A 20312-nucleotide genomic window follows, 5' to 3' on the forward strand; every position below is an offset into this window, starting at 1 on the left:
ATGAGGTAGGGCCTTAAAAACAACAGCCAATTGGCCCTCTGGCTTGTCAATCACTGCCGTGACGTTCCTTGTGAGAGACGAGCGCGGCTGCGCGCTCCAGTAATTTTCCACACTCCACAGGCGCCGCATGCAATGTTTTTGTCAGGAGACAGGAGTAACAACTGCAGATTATGAGTTACCTGCGGTGAGTCCGACATAATGAATCCACTAACACGACACAGCGAATGCCGGTGGTAAACACTCGTGTTCCAATACTCGTGCACGAGTTTTCGGAGGCGTTCCCTTGAAATGAGCTGTGAAAGAGGGGGGTTGTTCTTACGCATGCGCTCATTTCAAAAACTCACTACAGTCTTTGGTTTCTCAGTCGACGAAAAGATCCTCTTTAGCACCTTTAAAGCCATCAGCCAGCATTTTTTTCAGCTTATTTTAATAATTGTATTTAACATTAGAATTCCTTGTGGAAAACTAATCAGAGTCGAAAAAAAGCAACGCGCCAAAATAACTCTTTAGCTCCGCCCACCGCCATGAAGCACTGCGAATGAAAACTCTCAAAATACTTAAATACGTCTCCGCTCGGAAGTTTCTGGACGCTGCACGGCAAACAAACGACACCATCTTGTTGTTCTACACCATCTTCCGCTTCTTCGAGCAGAGGAATATGCGATTACGTGGTAATCCTGGTTTCAACCAAGGTAGGTGATTTCGATGAATGAATGATGATGTGCTGTGTAGTTTATTTATTCTTATTAAATGGGCTAAACATCAAAATCATACAAACCAGGGTGTAGAGATACCCTTCATTCACATGATTGGACTTCCTCTGACATCATCTTCCTGTTTCAGGAGAGCACTGTGAGGAGCATGTGGCCTTCTTTAAGCAAACATTTGGGGAGAACGCTTTGATGCAACAAGCCACCTCAAAATACTTAAATATTTGTGTATATATATGCATAACTTAAAATCATATATATATATATATATATATTAGGGTGACCCTGAATAGTCGACGATTCGAATCTTCGATAGGAGGAGCCTGATTCGACTACCTATCTCACAGTCGAATCGTCGCAGAGGTGTTATGAGAAGAGATATGGGAGCGCTCAATATCTGATTTTACATAGACATACCGGTTCTTTCCCAATAGGTAAATATACAGCCTATTATGTTAATACTATAAATAAAAATGTGAAAAGAAAGAAGCTTTTAATAAATATTTTTAATGTGCGTGAATAAATCCAACCTGTGACCGATTTAAGTTTCACTTCCATGATCCGTGACCGGCAGATGAGCATCTTTACGGCAGGGATTAAATCTTCAGCAGTGTCTGGGATAAAGTGTACAATTGGATGCACTTTGAAATGGTAAAAGATGATCAAAAAAACGTATGATGTAAGTTGTGCCAACAGCTCATGTCCTATACAACTCAACCGACAAACACTGCGGCGCGCTTCTGCCGGCCAACGAGCTGACTAGCGCGCTATTTGAAAAGACTCAAACGGACACAGGCAGATCGCGTGAAAGACTGGATTTTTGTCTCTCAATCAGGTAGGGTAGCTACAAGTGATTTCAAACTATTTCAGCCGTATGTAATTTGATTTTTGGATGCTGTTAATGTTTAGCTAAAAAGACTCCAGTTTAGCGTTTATTGTCTCTGCAGTTAAAACGACAAGTTGACAATTCTAGCTATAATTTTGTTATTTTAATAATTTCTTTAATTTTAATTTATTTATTGATCACTCTGGGTTATTTAATTTAACTATTTCTGGCTTGTGTTTTGAATATATGTTCCCCTGCACTTCAGGCATTTTGCATTTTTTAAATTAGGCTATTTTCATTTATTAGAACGGTATATTCTGTTCTAATTCAATTCTGTAAATTAATGTTTGATTAAAAAAAATTATATATTTGGTTATTATGGTTTTTGGTGCATCAATGTTGCGCTGTAGATTAGTTAAAGCTTGCTCGCACAGACAATTTAGCCGATGTAATTTGATTTGCCGACATATGAAATGTATATCTGTCTGCAGTGTGGCTTTTCTGCAGTTATTAATATAGGCTATATATATTATAAAGTTTATTGATCCAAAATGTTTTTATTCATTTTCTTCTATTTCTTTGATAGTGTTCTGTACATCGTGGCTGTGAATGTTTATCCACATTGCCTTTCATTTGTTTAAAAAATATAAAATCATTGTCAGTTTCGTCTATCACTTGACAGGCAGTTTGGTCGGTTTATAGAAAGATGTTTCTCTGTGCTGTGTGTGAAAGAAAATAAAAATTGTCTTAAGCCGCGGGTAGACTATAGCCAGGCCTTACTTCATTTTCCGTGTCCCGCTCCATCTCGTGCACAGTTCAGCGCGCGAACCTGCGCACTCTCTAGTGCTCTAGTGGACCACCCCTCCTTTATGATTCGACTATCAGTCGAATACAGGCAATCTGATTCGAATCGGATTCGACTATGTAAATCCGTAGTCGAGAACACCCCTAATATATATATATAGATTTGTACAGTTTTATATTTCTCCATAGTTTTTAATTTGATTATGCTGTTTGCAATGCTTCATGGCATTGTAATTCTTTCCCTCACTAAAGCTGTTAAGTACACAGTCTTGTATCTTTGTCATTTTGGCTTCTTTTCAAAAAACTTTTTAGCTTTGAATCAAAGTTTATAGTGTTGTGATTCACCTCATAGCTGATTGGCTTGGTTCTTGACTTATAAGAATTTTAAAATCCCAATGGGAAAAATGAATGGAAAAAATACTTTCAGAACTAGATTCTTATCTGCGCTCTCGGTGAGTTGCCATTGCATTCTGTCTTCACAGATTTCCTCTGGCAATCATATTATCGATGTTGTGCCAGTCGCTGTTTTAATGCACATAAAAGAACTGAATTGGTACCACATCACAAGACTTCAGTTTCACATTTCAACACAATTTAATAACACTGCGATGTAACAAAAAGTGACCATACAGATTTAAACCACATGTTGATGTTGCTCAATTCCTAAAACTGACATTCACAGGTGCGTAATGCAGGCGATCTCATGAAGTCTGTGCTACATGAAGTACATTTACATACTAAAATGATGCAGATGTTTCTGTGGGATCTACAGTGGAAGTTGAATCGGTTTCACAGTCAGTTACATTAAGACTTCAGTAACACTCTCTAGTCTACTTACTACAAGTAACTTTGCAATTACATGTCAACCAACTTTGATTAGTAGACTAATATCTGCTAACACTTTATTTTGATGCTCCCCAACAGACATTCTACTGACTATAAGTCACTTTACAACTACTTCAACTTATTCTACCAACCCTAACATAACAGTCTAAGTCTACTAATACTCTAATGAGAGTTAGTTGACATGTAGTTGCAAAGTTACTTACAGTTAGTAGTAGAATGTCTAAAGTGGACTATCAAAATAAAGTGTAACCAAGACATCTTTCTGAAATTATTCAGGGTTTTCAGAACATGTCCTGCAATTTAAAATGTAGCGGGTGTGACCAACAAAATTTAAGTAACGCTTAATTCAATATTGATGGAACCCTGCAGAGTTAAAATATCATAATGGCCTGTTTTTTTTTTTCCTGAAGTGTAAAAGTAGATTGTCTGATAAGTGCACACTTGTGTGAATGTGTCACAGAGGACCGAAAACAAGCAGCCTTGATTTGTTAACTCAGCTGTTTAAAGCAGAATGAAAAAGTATTATAAGAGCCTTTTAACATCAAAAAGCCTTTTAGCCCTACAGCATATCTTTCAATTAATATAAAGTGTTTTTTCTCTAAGGCCCAATGTTAAATTATTAAAACCAAATGTAGATGGTCAGTTGAAAAATTAATTTGATTGTCCATTAAGTGCAGTCCAGGGTTCAAGGGTCCATGTTTCTATGACGGAGGGTAGCATTTATGTACAAGTACATTGTGTCTGTGAATTTTACTTGTCATAGACATAATGACATATTTCCTAACTGTTCACAGTGCACGTTGTTATATTTACAAGCTTTTCTGTTGCTACACAGGCAGCTATGGTACATCGGAGGGATTTCACTCTGTGCTTGAATATTTAAATAAAGAATTATGAATGTTTGTATTCTTTCAGAAGTCAACATGACGGCAAAATTGATGTTCACCCTATCCATATTCCTCGCATTATTGCGCATGATTCATTGGTGCATGTTCTTCTAAATAAAAACATGCCTGTTTTTGTAATCTTTAATCAAAATGTGATCAAATTTGCTCTGCCTCTCTAAAACAACTTTTCTTTTCAACCAACATCTAACAAACCTTTTCCTTTACAGTCATCTTTTCCAACTTTCTGACTCAATTCTGGTATGTAACGCCAACATTTCTCAATCAATTAATTGGATATAATGAATTTCAGACCCACATTTTTGCTTGTTGAATATCCTGTGATATTCAAGATTTACACTACCATTGAAAAGTTTGGAATCGTTACGATTAAAAAAAAAAAATGTTTTTTGAAAGAAGTCTCTTCTGGCTGCATTTATTTGATCAAAAATACAGTAAAAACAGTAATATTGTGTAATATTATAGTTTAAAATAACTGTTTTCTATCTATATAGATAGATAAAGAAAAATTTTTATCAATGTTGAAAACAGTTGTGCTGCTTAATATTGTCATGGAAACCATGATACATTTTCTTAAAGGTTAGTTCGCCCAAAAATGAAATTTCTGTCATTTATTACTCACCCTCATGCCGTTCCACACCCGTAAGACCTTCATTCATCTTCAGAACAAAAATTAAGATATTTAAGTTGAAATCCGATAGCTCCGTGAGGCCTCCATAGGGAGCAATCTCAAGATCCATAAAGGTAGGCTACTAAAAACCTATTTAAATCAGTTCATGTGAGTACAGTGGTTCAATATTAATTTTATAAAGCGACGAGAATATTTTTGGAGCGCCAAAAAAACAAAATAATTACTTATTTAGTGATGGCCGATTTCAAAACACTGCTTCATGAAGCTTCGGAGCACAGATGAATCCGATCGCGTGTCAAACTGCCAAACGGCTGAAATCATGTGACTTTGGCGCTCCGAACAGCAGATTCGACACAGTGATTCATCTGTGCTCCGATGCTTCCTGAAGCAGTGTTTTGAAATCGGCCATCACTAAATAAGTCGTTATTTAGTTTTTTTGGCGCTCCAAAAATATTCTCGTCGCTTTATAATATTAATATTGAGCCACTGAACTCACATGAACTGATTTAAATATGTTTTTAGTACCTTTATGTATCTTGAGAGAGGAAATGTCATTGCTCCCTATGCAGGCCTCACTGAGCCATCGGATTTCAACTAACGTAAATATCTTAATTTGTGTTCTGAAGATTAACGAAGGTCTTACGGGTGTGGAACGACATGAGGGTGAGTAATAAATGTCATTATTTTCATTATTGGGTGAACGAACCCTTTAAGATTCTTTGATGAATTTGAACGTTAACAAAACAGCATTTTTTTTTTTAAAAAAAGTAGAAATCTTTTGTAACATTATAAATGTCTTTACTGTCACATTTGATCAATTTAGTGTGCCCTTGCTAAAAATATTTTTTTTCTTAAAAATAGTGACCCCACACTTTTGAACGATAGTGTATATCTGAAATGAAATGGGGGTTGTGAGCGTTCATGTTGACAATTTCCACAGATGGACAAGCAGCTATTAAAACACCTGTTGTGCCTAATTTCGACTCCCTGCCAAATTATTACCCCCCTCCTTGAAGTCGCTATCTGATTGCCTAATCCTAACCCCTCCCCCACACCTAATCCTTAACCTACCAATACTAGGGGGGTAATAATTTGGCAGGGGTAGGAATTCGGCACAACACCTGTCGTGTGCTTTTCACATTCTCAACTAGTCCAATCCATGTTATTTAGCTAGTAAATGTGCACTTAATAATGTTAACCCAGGATTTACCAATACTACCGAGGCTTAATTACTAAATCACATTAAAAATGACAACAGTTTAACAATATGAAGAGTTAAAAGCTGATTTGGGTTCAATAAATTAAGCTACATCAGGCGACAACATTCATCAAAAGCAAAAATTACACATAGTACAGAGAAATACTGAAATGTGCTCTAGCTTGACATTCAACACATTACTCACAGCTTAATGTCTCGTAAACCCCCTTTCAAGAAGAAGTTAATTACGGCAGTTGCCTTCAAGCATTTCCGGACATCCTCACATGCAGCGACGTGACTCGCTGATGTTCTTTAAGTAGCTGCAATACTAACACAAGTTGTGTGTGACTCCCAAGCAGTGCAATTCATATTTTCGTCCCGTTTATCTAACGTACGTGAGACTGCATGGCTTTGCTAAGTCCCAGGTAGTGCAAGTTCTCCGCTGCAGGAAGGAAAAGGACATCGGTGGGGGAAGAGGGCAGGAAGTTCTGCTGGTAGTCCGGGTTATCGAGACTGGCACACGGGGATCGTGGTAAAGTAGCGCAGGAGGTGTTCAGGTACTCCGGACCCTCGGGTTTACAGCCGTACGTGTCTATATATCCGTTTTCTGTCTGTCCACGGGCCGGACCCTCATAGTTTGGGTTGACCATATTGCTTGATGTTGTCACGTCCTGGTTCATGTACTCTGTGGGAAAGAGAAGATGAAATATGCTGATGAAGCAACAATATTAATTGCATATATAAGATATACAACTAATACAACACTTATCTATATTCCCTCAGTTTGGTTTCATAAGTCATTTTTAAAGCTTAAATAACATGTCGAGTATAAGAGTAATTTGTCGTAATACCTGGCAGCATAAGGTCTTTATCTGTGGGGTCAGTAATGTAGCGTAACATCACACCATTCGTGTAGTCGTCCTTGAAACAATACACAAAATAGGAATGAATCATCTTGCAGCATGTCTAATGAAGGGTCATTTGCTTATAAATTATAATAGACCGTAGAAAATGATGCATTGTCCGGGTCTAAGACAGAGATACTGACAGCTGGACTGTGACACTGAGACACTGGTTGTTGTGATTGGTTGAAGAATCTTTTGTTGGGCAGCAGGTATTCCTCTGCATCTACCACACCATCCATATCCTCTGTACTGATCCAAGACCTGTAGAACTTGGTATCCGTCGGGCTGGGCTGGTACGTGTGATCATCTCCCTGGGTGTAATGGAAAATTAAATAGTGACAAAAAATGGTTAATGGTAAAATGATGCTTCTTAAATTTTAATATATTTAAACTTTTAAAATTCAGTTCAAAATTATCAGAAATAATTTTTTAAAAAATTATCATAATTATTGGAAAAAATAGGCAAAAACTGGTTAACGATAATACTGTATCTTATGTGAATTAATTTTTAATATATTTAAACTTAAAATTCAGTTCAAAATGATGATAAATATATAAAAATATCAATTATTGAAAAAAACTTGTTAATGATAAAACGGTTTATTACGTGAATTCATTTTTAATATATTTAAACTTTTAAAATTAAGTTCAAAATTATAGATATTTAATAAATTATAATTACTGAAAAAAACAATAATTGGCAAAAACTGGTTAATGATAAAACTTTCTTATGTGAATACATTTTAATTGATTTAAACTTTTAAAATTAAGTTCAAAATTATCATAAATAGTTTAAATAAATTAACATAATTATTGAAAAAAATGGCAAAAACTGGTTTATGTTAAAACTTCCTTATGTGAATCAATTTTCAAAATTATTTAAAAATAAGTTCAAAATTATAAATATTTTAAATACATTATAATACGTTATAATTATTCAATTTTTTTAAGATAAATATATATGTAAAATCTATCAAATAAAATATTTTAAATAATGTATCATAATTAGTCAAGAAAAAAATGAAGAAAATATTTATTGCTGTTTTTTCCAAAACTGTATACTACTCTACATAATACATTACATAAAAAGTAGAAAACCTATTAAAAGCATAAATAAATTACATTTTAATATCATTTTCTTGCATTTTTTTGTAAGTTTTGTGCCTTTAGCAGCACCACATTGAATTGAAAAAATATGACAGATGATTTTATTTTTATATTTCATTCCCCGGAGGAAGGCACAGATCTTCTTGTGAACTACCTGAACGACAAGGTAGCGAGACGGATCGCGGGCCATTTTTGAAAACTCTGCCACAAGCTCCCGGAAGTGAGGTCTGCTGTCAGCGTCAATCATCCAACCTAGATGTAGATATAAATGTATGTTCTGTCATGTCAACTGACCTTCAAATGCTGTTATATATCATGCATTTATGTTACATACAAATCTATATAGAACATAATGTCATTGTATTTATCATGTTCATCTGAAATGTTTATATTTGGGTTCATTTCGATAGTCCGCTTTAGACATTCAATATAGTTATACGTAACTTTGCAACTACATGTCAACTAACTCTCAGAGTATTAGTAGACTGTTAGGGTTAGTTGACATGTAGTTGCAAAGTTACTTATAGTTAGTAGGATGTCTAAAGTGGACTATCAAAATAAAGTGTTACCTATATTTGTAATGCACTATTTTCAGGAATTTTCAATACTTGTATTTATAGCCACATTATAGCTTCCATATGTCATTTTGAATGATGATTTTCTGTTCCTCTCAGTTGCACTCACATTTGACCATGATCATATACACGTCTATAGTGCAGATGGACGGCTGTGGTAAACGCTCTCCCTTCTCCAGAATATCTGCAATCTCTCTGGCTGGGATTCCATCGTACGGTTTGGATCCAAATGTCATCAGCTCCCAGACAGTGACCCCTGAAGAGGACAAGTAAATCTATCAAGAAACTTTACAATAAGGTTCTATTTGTTAACGCATTAGATATTAATGTTTTTAAACAATGCTTATTAATCTAGGTTAACACTACTTTATAACTATGCTATGTTTATTTCTAATTCATGATCATTTATAATACACTAACTACTGAATTGTTCATCTATACAACATGTATTATGTAGAAGTTAACACTTACAGCATTTATTATTCTTGTTTAAATTAGCTGTTTGCAAAGTGTTACCACCGTTTTAGTGGCTATACGGTAAAACTTGAATTAGCATTAATATTTTAATTGCAGAACCCCTGTATGTTGACATAAAGCATGTTTTGCATTGATTTATGCTATTTTGCCAATGATCTATGGAAGCTTGTTTCTACCACAGAATAAAAATGGTAATTGCAACTTTTTATCTCATATTTCTGACTTTTTTTTCCACAAAATTGAGAGATATAAAGTTAGAAATTCAGAACAGCGAGACAAACTCGCAATTGCGTTTGAAAATGTCTGTATTGAGCTGACTTTTTTCCTGAATTGCGAGTTTAGATCTTGCAATTTGGACTTTATATCTTGCAAATGCGAGTTTAAATCTTGTAATTTGGATGTTTTAACTCACGTTTATATTTCCAAATTCTGTGGGGGGGGAAAGTCAGAATTGCAAGATATAAACTCACAATTGCGAGGAAAAAAGGGCAGAATTGTGAGTTAAAAAGTCGCAATTACTTTTTAAATTTTTTTATTTCCTGGTGGAAACAAGCTTCCATACATGACCTAAAAATGAATGCATTTTGGGTAGTGCCACGCACTTACCATAACTCCAAACATCACTTTGATGAGTGTAAGTCCAGTGACGAATTGACTCAAGTGCCATCCACTTTATAGGTACCTAAAACATGTAGCAGAGGCAACTATTTACATGTGGAAATGCATTTCATTTTATATGTTTTCCAGTTAATGATTTTGAATCGGTATTGTTTTACCGCTGTGAATCAATTGTTCATGCGTGACCTACTTTCCCTCCATCAGCGTGGTATTCCTTCTCGTCTGAACCCAGGAGTCTGGCCAAACCAAAATCAGTGATCTTCACATGGTTAGGAGTTTTCACCAGCACATTCCTGGCTGCTAAATCCCGATGGACCAGGTGACGTTCCTCCAAGTAGGTCATTCCCTGTTGAGAAGGGTCAAAATGTTTTTGAAATTCCAAGATGTCAATGAATGCTGTGTGCGTCCAATCAGCTAATTCCCAGAAACTCAGCACTTTCAGAATCACTAGTTTGCTGTTTTCAGGAAGAAATGCCGTGAATTTATTTATGAGAGTGTTGTGAGTGCAGGACCTTTTAGATTATTTATTTATACATAATTTTCAACACATAAATATTTATTTATGCACTTATGTATATGTACGATGTTTATGCAACATTTATACACTATTGTTCAAAAGTTTGAGGTCAGTACGAATATCAAAAGTGACAGTAAAGACGTTTACCATGTTATTAGAGATTTCAACTTTCTCACCTTGGCGATCTGCACGCACCAGTTTAACAGAGTCTGTGAGCCGATATTGTCCTTATTCTCCCGTACGTAATCCAGCAGGCAGCCGAAAGGCATAATCTGGGTTATGAGCTGGACGTTGGACGTGAGGCATATTCCCAACAGACGACACACGTGAGGATGATCCACACCGGCCATCACATAGGCCTCCTGAAACATCAAAACACAAGTTTTAAATGCAAGGTTATCAGGGACAGTTGTTAATCATTAATAAACATGGCATGATACCCACATCCAAGATCTCTTTGTTGGCTTTGGGAGATGCGACCTCTCTCAAAACTTTGATAGCAACAGGAATTTTCACACCCTCACCCTCTGGAATCCACAATCCCTAAGAGAAAAGCATGGAAATATTTTTTAGAACTTCCAAGTTGACTGAGGAATTTTTAATTTCACAACTTCTGTGATTTCAAACAGGAAATTCAGAACGTGTGTTAGTGAATTTTTATGTCCTGTTGACTTTGAATGTCTCAATCACACATCTAATACATTAAAGCTTTATTAGGCCTGATGAATTACTCTAGTGTGCTTTTTATTCATAAATGTACCTTAAAGACTGTGCCAAATGCTCCAGACCCGAGGACTTTTATTTTCTTCAGCTCTGTTTCCTTAAGGATGCGAAGGAGAGCCTGGTTGGGCGCTTCACCACTGGGAGTCAGTGGTTCGACCAACTGCAGAATCATGTAAATATGGTTAGATTGGGGTTTCATTTATGTTGTTTAATCTGTAATACTTTTTTGTGCCTTACCTCTCTCTCCTGAAGGAGGCGCCGAAGGGTCCTCTTTCGCCGGATGTGTCGTCGACGGAAGATGACGAAGATGAAAAGGATGAGGACCATAATCATCAGCATGACTCCGACAACGCCAGCCGCCGCTACAGGCATGTGAGAACTAGACAGAGGATATCAGGTCATTTACCTTTGTAAAAACATTTAATATGAGTCACCTGATTTTAAAGTAGGCAAATGAAACAGCATTTGCAACCAATTTTACTTCTTTATTTCTGAGTGAAACACTGATATTCAATGAGTAAAAAAATTGCTAATTGGTTTTAAAAGTCTTTTTTAAGGCTGCATTATCTACAACAGTAGCTTAAAACAATGTCTACAAAACTATTTGCTCATTAGACATTAACCAAAATGAAACTGCACATGTTAAAGGTGCAATAGGTGATTCTCTACAGAAACATTTTTTTGTTATACTGGTTGAAAGTCTCCTCATATCCCAATAGCAGTCTCTATGTTACAGGTCCAAATGTATTTTTATAAATATATATCCTCTGTGGAAGGTGTAGGACCATAAAATGTTCATCCAATTATTTTAGTCGGTCTGAATGAAATAATACAATACCTGCTTGCTCAGACATCATACGTCATTAGTGTGTTTCATGCTATGCAGAGTTTATGTAGACAGAAGTCAGTCACGGAGCACCGCAAACAAACAGCAGCCACCTTTTATAGTTCCTACCGAATCAAAACAACGAGCTTATGCTGTGTTCACCCCATAACTACCATAATTAAGAGATGGCAACCTGTGACGTTCTAACCGGAGCTGTTCATGTCCTCAGACTCGGAATTATGCGTACCCATGTCAACAGTATCAACACCGAAATTAATCTGCAGCAGTCAGGTACAAGCTCTGTAAGTTGTTTACATTCATTTTTATTGTAATGTTATGTGCTCTGAGACATGAGGTAGCTTAACACCATCTCTTGTGACGCTTTGCCGAGAGCAGCTTTGTGTGTGCGCATTCATGTGTTTTGGAGGAGGCGTGGCTTTGGACGGTGACCGTATCAAAGTCCCTTTAAGACAAGTCATGTCACTCGGCGGCCATCTTTGAAACACCTCCCGGGCATTCAAGTGCAGCTCCTATCTCTTTGAATGGGAAAACATCAAGCTTTTGATTAAATTTCATATTTGAAATCACCAATGAAATCTGACAACAACTGTCTCAAATTTTGTTTCTAAACGCTCGAATCATGACAAAAAAACAGTATTTTTCAGGCTGGATCAAGCTAATGCGCATGCGTAGTCCTAAGTGTGTGTTTCTTGCATCTCATTTCGGAGCCGCACATCTGACTGTTTCTATAGGAACCGGAGCTTCTAACGGCCGCTGCAGTGACGCAATGACTTTACTAATCAATGATCGGCTCTTATTTAGAAGGCAAGACTTTTTCCGCCATATTGCACGTCGCACTTTCTCCCATTCAAAACAATACGAGTGACGCGTCTTGTGTTATTCTATAGTCTTTGATCGTATGCTTTCAATGCTAGCAGGCTAACATTAGCATTTCCCAGATCACCTACTGCACCTTTAACTTCAATTCAGAAAAAACATCTGTGTTGCATGATGCTAATGACTTTTCTATGACTTGTGTAGTTTATGTAGTCTAATAACAACAACCCATAAACCACCGTACCCTTTTGGTTCACAACCTTCCAGTCTTGGTCCACTGCACCTAAAATAACAAACATTTTAAAATTAGCGGTAGTCTATTTTGTGACACCATAATTGTATTGTATTTCTGCTTGTTTAAACCAACTGGATTCTGTTAACCATGGGCCAATATATAAATATAAATATAAATATAAATAATTTATATTATTTAAATAATAATACTTATAATAATATTTTAATTCAATTTACTTTAATAATAATAATAATTATTATTATTATCCAGCAATATTTGCTTTTTAATGTAATATAAATCTTAATGTTTGTGGAAACACTGGAATAATTATAATTATAATTATAATTATAATAAGAATAATTGTTACTGTTATTATTATTAAATAACTATAATCATTATTATCCAAGAAGGTTTAACTTGTTCCTACCCTTGCGTGCAGTTAGGATGGCATGGCTGACACTGTCTGGTTTTGTCTGGGTAAGTCCAGACAAGTCGGTTATTAAGGCCTTGCACACCTTGAGCACACTGTGCCACGCAGTGCTTCCCATCTTTAAAGTGAGCACATTCAGTACACTGATCGGCTCCCTAGAAAGAGAGAAGCAGAGAAAACAACATTCACATTGCAACCATTTCAAATGTCTGACCTCTTATCATTATTAGTTTACACACAGATTTTGACATTTTCTGATGAAAATGTCAGTGATGGTTATCGGTGAGTCACTCAAAAAAGCCCACCCAGTTTCGATGATAGATTTTTGTGTGTGCTTGTTTTACTGCCTGCCAGGCGGAAATTGCAAGTTCGATCTATTAAAAAAGTAATAGCACATCTCCTCAACAAGCCATGTGATTTTAGGTTTCACTGATGATTTACACCATCAAGTTAGGTTTAGGGGTTTGTTCAGATCCCTAGTTTGAGCAAGTGTGAGCAAGCGTCATTAATAATACAGTTTATATGGGCAATGAAAGATATATACGACATACCGGCCCAGAGCAGCTTGCTGTCCCGTTCAGAATCTTGCATTCAGGGTCACATTCCAAACACATGTTCTCTGACATGTACTCGCGGGGTTCTCTGTAGAAACATTACATATAAAGTGCGTAAGTAAAAAAAAAAAAAAAGCCTTTAAAAACAGCCCTACTGTGAGCTACGAGATTGTTAATCAGTGGTATATGCTTTTGTTGAAGCATCTGTCTGCATTATTTCAGCTTATTTTTTAAATAATCATGTATAAAAGCTGAATTTGTGGTGGAAAAACTACATTACCCATGATGCTGTACAGAAAATTCCACCAATCAGAGAGTCACAGCAAGCAAATTGCACCAAAAGAGCTTGCCGGAAATGGCAACTCCCATGAAGCACAGAAAATGATGTAATATAGTCACTATATGTACAGTATATATATAAACTTTAATTCAATTATTCATTAAACGTCATTGATTACATCTATAGAAACAATGTAGTTTTATATTTCTCTATTGTTTTTAATTTGATTATGTCAATCCAAGTGCTTTGTAGGATTGTAGTTCTTTCCCTCATTAAAGGTATTAAAGGGTTAGTTCACTCAAAAATGAAAATGATGTCATTAATGACTCACCCTCATGTCGTTCCAAACCCGTAAGACCTTCGTTCATCTTCAGAGCACAGTTTAAGATATTTTAGATTTAGCTTTCTGTCCCTCCATTGAAAATGTATGTACGGTATACTGTCCATGTCCAGAAAGGTAATAAAAACATCATCAAAGTAGTCCATGTGACATCAGTGGGTTAGTTAGAAGTTTTTGAAGCATCGAAAATACATTTTGGTCCAAAAATAACAAAAACTACGAATTTATTCAGCATTGTATTCTCTTCCGGAATCCTTTCCATTGAACCGATTCCACTGAATTGATTCCACTGAATTGATTCCACTGAATTGATTCCATTGAATTGATTCCATTGAATTGATTTCATTGAATCCTTTCATCTGTCGGCTTTGGTAATGCACTTTTACGTCACCGTGGTTGTTTTTGGCGATTAGGACATCCGCGACATGCACACTTACGCACCGTTTAAAAAAATATAGCAATACCAAAATACAAACAATGCAGAATAGCTTGAATACAGCGTGCGTCTCCCTCAGACTGTAAACGAAGCTCTGGCGCACCGGATAACACGTCAGCAGCGTCTTACATCAGCAGCGTTACTGCGGAGTCGTGAACCACACTCCGGAGCAGAAGGGGGCGGTAATGCACCAATAAGCTGGATGTCCAACCGCCGTAAAACAGGAAAGAAGAAGAAGCGGAGTCGTGAATGCGGATTGACAACAGACCCGGAAGAGAATACTATGCTGAATAAAGTTGTAGTTTTTGTTATTTTTGGACCAAAATGTATTTTCAATGCTTCAAAATGTCGCGGATGTCCTAATCGCCAAAAACAACCACGGCGACGTAAAAGTGCATTACCAACGCCGACAGATGAAAGGATTCAATGGAATCAATTCAATGGAATCAATTCAATGGAAAGGATTCCAGAAGAGAACACAATGCTGAATAAAGTCGTAGTTTTTGTTATTTTTGGACCAAAATGTATTTTCGATGCTTCAAAAAATTCTAACTGACCCTCTGATGTCACATGGACTTACTTTGATGATGTTTTTATTACCTTTCTGGACATGGACAGTATACCGTACATACATTTTCAATGGAGGGACAGAAAGCTCTCAGACTAAATCTAAAATATCTTAAACTGTGTTCTGAAGATGAACGAAGGTCTTACGGGTGTTGGAACGACATGAGGGCGAGTCATTAATGACAGAATTTTCATTTTTGGGTGAACTAACCCTTTAAGTACACAGTCTTGTACCTTTTTCGTATTATCTGACTTTCAAATACTTTATGGTTCAAATCAGAGTTTGTAATGTGATTCACCTCATAGCTGGTTGTCTTGGTTCATAGCTTATAATCAGGGGTGCACATTAGAGGTACGCAGGTACGCATGCGCGGTAAAAATAAACTATGCGTAGCAGAAAACATGGAGGGAAGCGCTTTTGAGTACCGGTTCACAGGGATACGTTTACTTACTGGAGTAGGATTTTTCTCCATCTCTGGTAAGATAGCAATCATGATAATATGTGTGTTCTTTAATTATTAGGTGTGCAACGGATCGCAGTTAATCCGTGATCCATACGGATAAGGTCCAACGGTTCGGCACGCATGTGATTCGCGGATTAACTGCTATATTTAACCATCATAGAGTGAAAGTTTGTAATTTGGACGTGTTTTGTCTCGCCAATTAACACATTCAAACGACTTTAAAAGCGGAAGAAGAGGCGAAAATCGGGACTCGCGAACTGTAATCTGTGCGCACAGCCCCCCGAAACGCGCGCATGATGAGAGTCAGACAGCGCTCGAACACCGAATTAATTCCGCTTTCGCGTTTACTTGCGCTTGAAAGGAAACATACACACAAAATTATGTCAAAATACCTGTCTCGGCAAGTATTCTCTCGGTTATGTCATAAGTGAAGTGTTGAGAAAGAAACCGGATGTGTGTCAGTTATTCGGTCCGTGCTTTCCTTCTTAAAGTGACAGCAGCCTTTGCTGTCATTAATGTTAGTAAAAAAAAAAAAAATCATTATCATCATCTACCATGTTCGAGAGAAAAGAAGATAGTGAGGAGAGCAGTCAGGAGGAAAGTGATTAGGACAGCTTTAAGGATGTGTCGTGTAAAGTGTGAGTACCAAGCAACATCTCCAGGTACTCCCTTGAGAACCAGACCAAAAAAGTTATGTGCACCCCTGCTTATAATGCAGTAACGAAGACTTTTTTTAAATCACTATGGGAAAAAATATTTCCGGAAACAATTCTGCTGAAAAAGTTGGCGGGCACTAATGAACTTTAAACACAAGAAGGCACATGTAAACCCATACATTTGATAATATCTGAAAGAAGCATATTAAGTGCATTCATTTAACCATTAATAGACTTTTTTTAATCATAAGAAAACAACTTATCAATTGTCAGTTTGTGCTAAAAACCTTAGGGAGATGGTAAATGGACTAAATGTTGGACACTAACCCATCCAGCAGGTTGCAGTGACTGACACAGCGCTCCCTACGGCTTACATGCTGGCAGGAGAAGCACATGGATGGCCCCGGACCCCAGCAGCCTTCCTCTCCACACGTACTGTCACAGGTACTGTTCTGCTGCTCTGAAGAGCAAACGAGAGACTCTGTGACCTGACATGACCGAATCCAAAATTGCTTGCCAACAAATCAGTTGTGTAAAACTGAAATACAAAATATTTGAATACAGTCCCGCACCACAGCTGTGCATTGCTGCATTGTTTCCAGTTCGTATGCGCTGTTTCTCAGATCTGAACAGCTTAGGCCAGTAGCTGCCGTCAGCGTAACAGAGTTGGGGGTTGTTTTTGACCACCACGTCGCCATCACTGATCTCCTTCAACAAACGCAGTCCGAGATATTCCAGGTGTGGTATGTTTAATGCGGCAAAACTGACGGTGCCACTGCATTTGTGAGAGAGGAAAAGAAAGGAACTTTGTTTAAAGGTGAAGTGTGTCTCTTTTATGATATAAACAGGTTTAATATGCAGAGAACATTAGCTATTTGTAAGTTGACATGATGAAACTCACTGTTGTTTAGTTCTTCCTCTGATGATCTCCAGGTTCTCAAAGGGACTGAGGGATTTGAGGTGTTCAGGCCAGTCTTGGATTAACAAAAACCCTGAGAAAAATGAAATGGCACTGCTAAAATAATGTTTTATCTAAGTTTACTTAAAGACATATTCAAATTTTAGGCCCGGCTGTTGTGTAGTTTACCTGATATTTCTTTGACTGTCTTGAAATAGTCGAGTTTCACAGGATCCATGCTTGGAGTATTTGTAAAAACATCCCTTGAAAGACATTTGTTAAGGCATTAGATTGAATGTATTACACGAATAAGAGGTCAACTGATTTCATCTGGAAGTCCATAAAATCTCACCCTTGAAAAGTCATCTGCATTATTGTAATGTGCCCATTTATTTTGGTGCAGTTGATAAATGAATCAATGTTGGTTGCGTTGACTGCGATGGTGTTAACAAGCGCCCCCGTTCCGAGACCATTACAGACTAAAGCAAAACACACACGGTCAACTCATTTCACATTTATTAGATATCCATGTCGTGTAAATATTATATATCAGAAATGACAAGAAAATCACTATTAATTATTAAAAGATGTTGCTGACCTTTTGGGCACAAGCCGTCACATCGTCTGCACTTTCTTATTCCGTTCTCCTCCACTTCATGCATGTTACTGCTACAGGTTCGAACGCAGGCATCGTGATCGGTCACCACAAAGTTATCTGCAGCAGAGAGAGGAGTCTGCATTTATGCTTGAGTTAAATATCAATACTACTCTTACTTAAATACAACAGACACAAATGAAACAATTGGCATACAGTAAGAGTATAGAGATGTAAAATGAACACGGATAGTAAAGCTCAGATGATTTGGTCTTGAGAGAATATAAGGAGAAATGAGTTTGAATTGAGAGAATTTTGAATGCAGACTTTGGTATGAAAGACAGTTTGAGACAATAGCTGTCTCCATCCATTTATCTGAACACAAGATGACAGCGTTTATTGTGTTTCGCCTGTGCGCTCTGAGATGCAAGTCATTTATGATGTAGGATAAAAGAACCACCGTGATGATTGCAGCAACTTCCATTTTATTACAGATATTTTGTGCCAATTTCCCAGGATGTGAACACTCTTGAACACATGGGATGGAAACGCTTCTTTATTTGCAGATGTTTTATGCAATATTCCAATTGTGTGCATAAGTTAAATTCGCAACTTTGAATGCATACATAGTGCTGACATCTCTTCTGAGGTTCTAGAGGACACACGTGGAATTACATTTTTATTCATATATTATATTTATTAATAGCTAAACAATTTATTTAAGTCCACAGCACTTTTCTAAAGTATTTACCTAAAATAAACCTTGACGCCTCAGAGAACTTACAGTTTGTTTACGTAGCGCATAACCTCAGGGTGTGTCTTTGTATTCGCAAACATAACTGATTAAAGACCAGAGTTATTTTTTGCCTCTGGATAATGTTGGTGGTTGTTATACACAAAAGCAATGAGCTGACTTTTGAGGCTCTTATATTTACAAACTAAGGGTTTAAAGGATTAGTTCACTTCAGAATTAAAATTTTCTGATAATTTACTCACCCCTATGTCATCCAAGATGTTTATGTCTTCCTTTCTTCAATTGAAAAGAAATTAAGGTTTTTAAGGAAAAAATTCCAGGATTTTTCTCCATAGTGGACTTCACCAGTGTTCAATGGGCTGAAGGTCCAAATGTCAGTTTCAATGCAGCTTCAAAGGGCTCTACATGATCCCAGACGAGGAATAAGGGTCTTATCTAGCGAAACAATCAGACATTTTCTTAAAAAAATAAAAATGTATATACTTTTTAACCACAAATGCTCATCTTGCATTGCTCTATGATGCGCCACGCATTACGTAATCACGTAGTAAAGGTCACGTGTGATGTGGGTGGAAGTACCAAGCAAGTGTTTACAAAGCAAACGTGCAAAGATTAAGTCAAATGCCCTTTACAAAAAAAAAGGTAAAGCAACGATGTCGGACGGTTTTGAAGTTGGAGGAGAAAATGAGATGTAGTTTTTCACCCTACCGCGGTACGTCCGCCTACGTTACACGTGACCTTTCCAGTTTCCAACATGATTACGTAATGCGTGGCGCATCTCAGAGCAGTGCAAGATGAGCATTTGTGGTTAAAAAGTATATACATTTTTATTTTTTTTAGAAAATGACCGATCGTTTCGTCTAGATAAAGACCCTTATTCCTCGTCTGGGATCGTGTAGAGCCCTTTGAAGCTGCATTGAAACTGCAATTTGGACCTTCAACCCATTGGTAACTGTTGAAGTCCACTATATGGAGAAAAATCCTGGAAAGTTTTCCTCAAAAAACCTTAATTTCTTTTCGACTGAAGAAAGAAAGACATAAACATCTTGGATGACATGGGGGCGAGTAAATTATCAGGAAATTTTAATTCTGAAGTGAACTAATCCTTTAAATGGAAAGAATTATCTGCTCTTGTCATAGTGATCTTAGTAATCTCAAACTTACAAGGGCACTTCTTCACACAAGTGGCTCCAAAGTTGTACTTCCCGTTGGGATTGGGAACAAGTTGGTGAGTGTTGGGGTCATACAGCATTAGACGTGGACATGCATCCTTGCACGTCCCGTCATCCTGGAAGTCTCTGCAGGCCTGCAGAAAAAGAGACCGAACACAGTAAACATACACAAAATATGTTCCAAAATATGATTAGGTAGCAACCTAATAACTGTAAATTTATTTAAAAATAACAATAATAAAAAATTTAATTAAAAAGTTTATTGCCTATTTGATGATCAGAATTTATTATTAGAATTTGGCTGAAATGTACGGAGCCCCGCACATGACATGCAAGAATAAAAAGTAAATCGTGCACACATTCAGTGGCTCATTCATTCCCTCGATTTACTAAGTTGTGCGCATGATTTACTATTTCATTCTCTCG

The 20312-nt window shown here is 36.9% G+C and overlaps 1 protein-coding gene across 1 annotated transcript in view; it reads right to left on the minus strand.

Moving 5' to 3' along the window:
* Positions 1-5488: 5488 nt before the first annotated feature.
* Positions 5489-20312, minus strand: part of LOC125257816 (epidermal growth factor receptor-like) — a 34449-nt gene continuing 19625 nt past the window's right edge. Inside the window, 21 exon segments of the mRNA XM_048174555.1 lie at positions 5489-6605; positions 6772-6841; positions 6969-7136; positions 8087-8184; positions 8617-8763; positions 9591-9666; positions 9793-9948; positions 10296-10481; positions 10564-10662; positions 10880-11002; positions 11080-11221; positions 12750-12788; positions 13168-13325; positions 13722-13812; positions 16795-16927; positions 17040-17242; positions 17369-17459; positions 17555-17628; positions 17718-17844; positions 17964-18080; positions 19879-20020. Coding sequence (XP_048030512.1) covers positions 6307-6605; positions 6772-6841; positions 6969-7136; positions 8087-8184; positions 8617-8763; positions 9591-9666; positions 9793-9948; positions 10296-10481; positions 10564-10662; positions 10880-11002; positions 11080-11221; positions 12750-12788; positions 13168-13325; positions 13722-13812; positions 16795-16927; positions 17040-17242; positions 17369-17459; positions 17555-17628; positions 17718-17844; positions 17964-18080; positions 19879-20020 — 2739 coding nt within the window. The 3' untranslated portion in view covers positions 5489-6306.

The sequence above is a fragment of the Megalobrama amblycephala genome, linkage group LG22 (assembly GCF_018812025.1).
Source record: "Megalobrama amblycephala isolate DHTTF-2021 linkage group LG22, ASM1881202v1, whole genome shotgun sequence".
NCBI classification, from domain to species: domain Eukaryota; kingdom Metazoa; phylum Chordata; class Actinopteri; order Cypriniformes; family Xenocyprididae; genus Megalobrama; species Megalobrama amblycephala.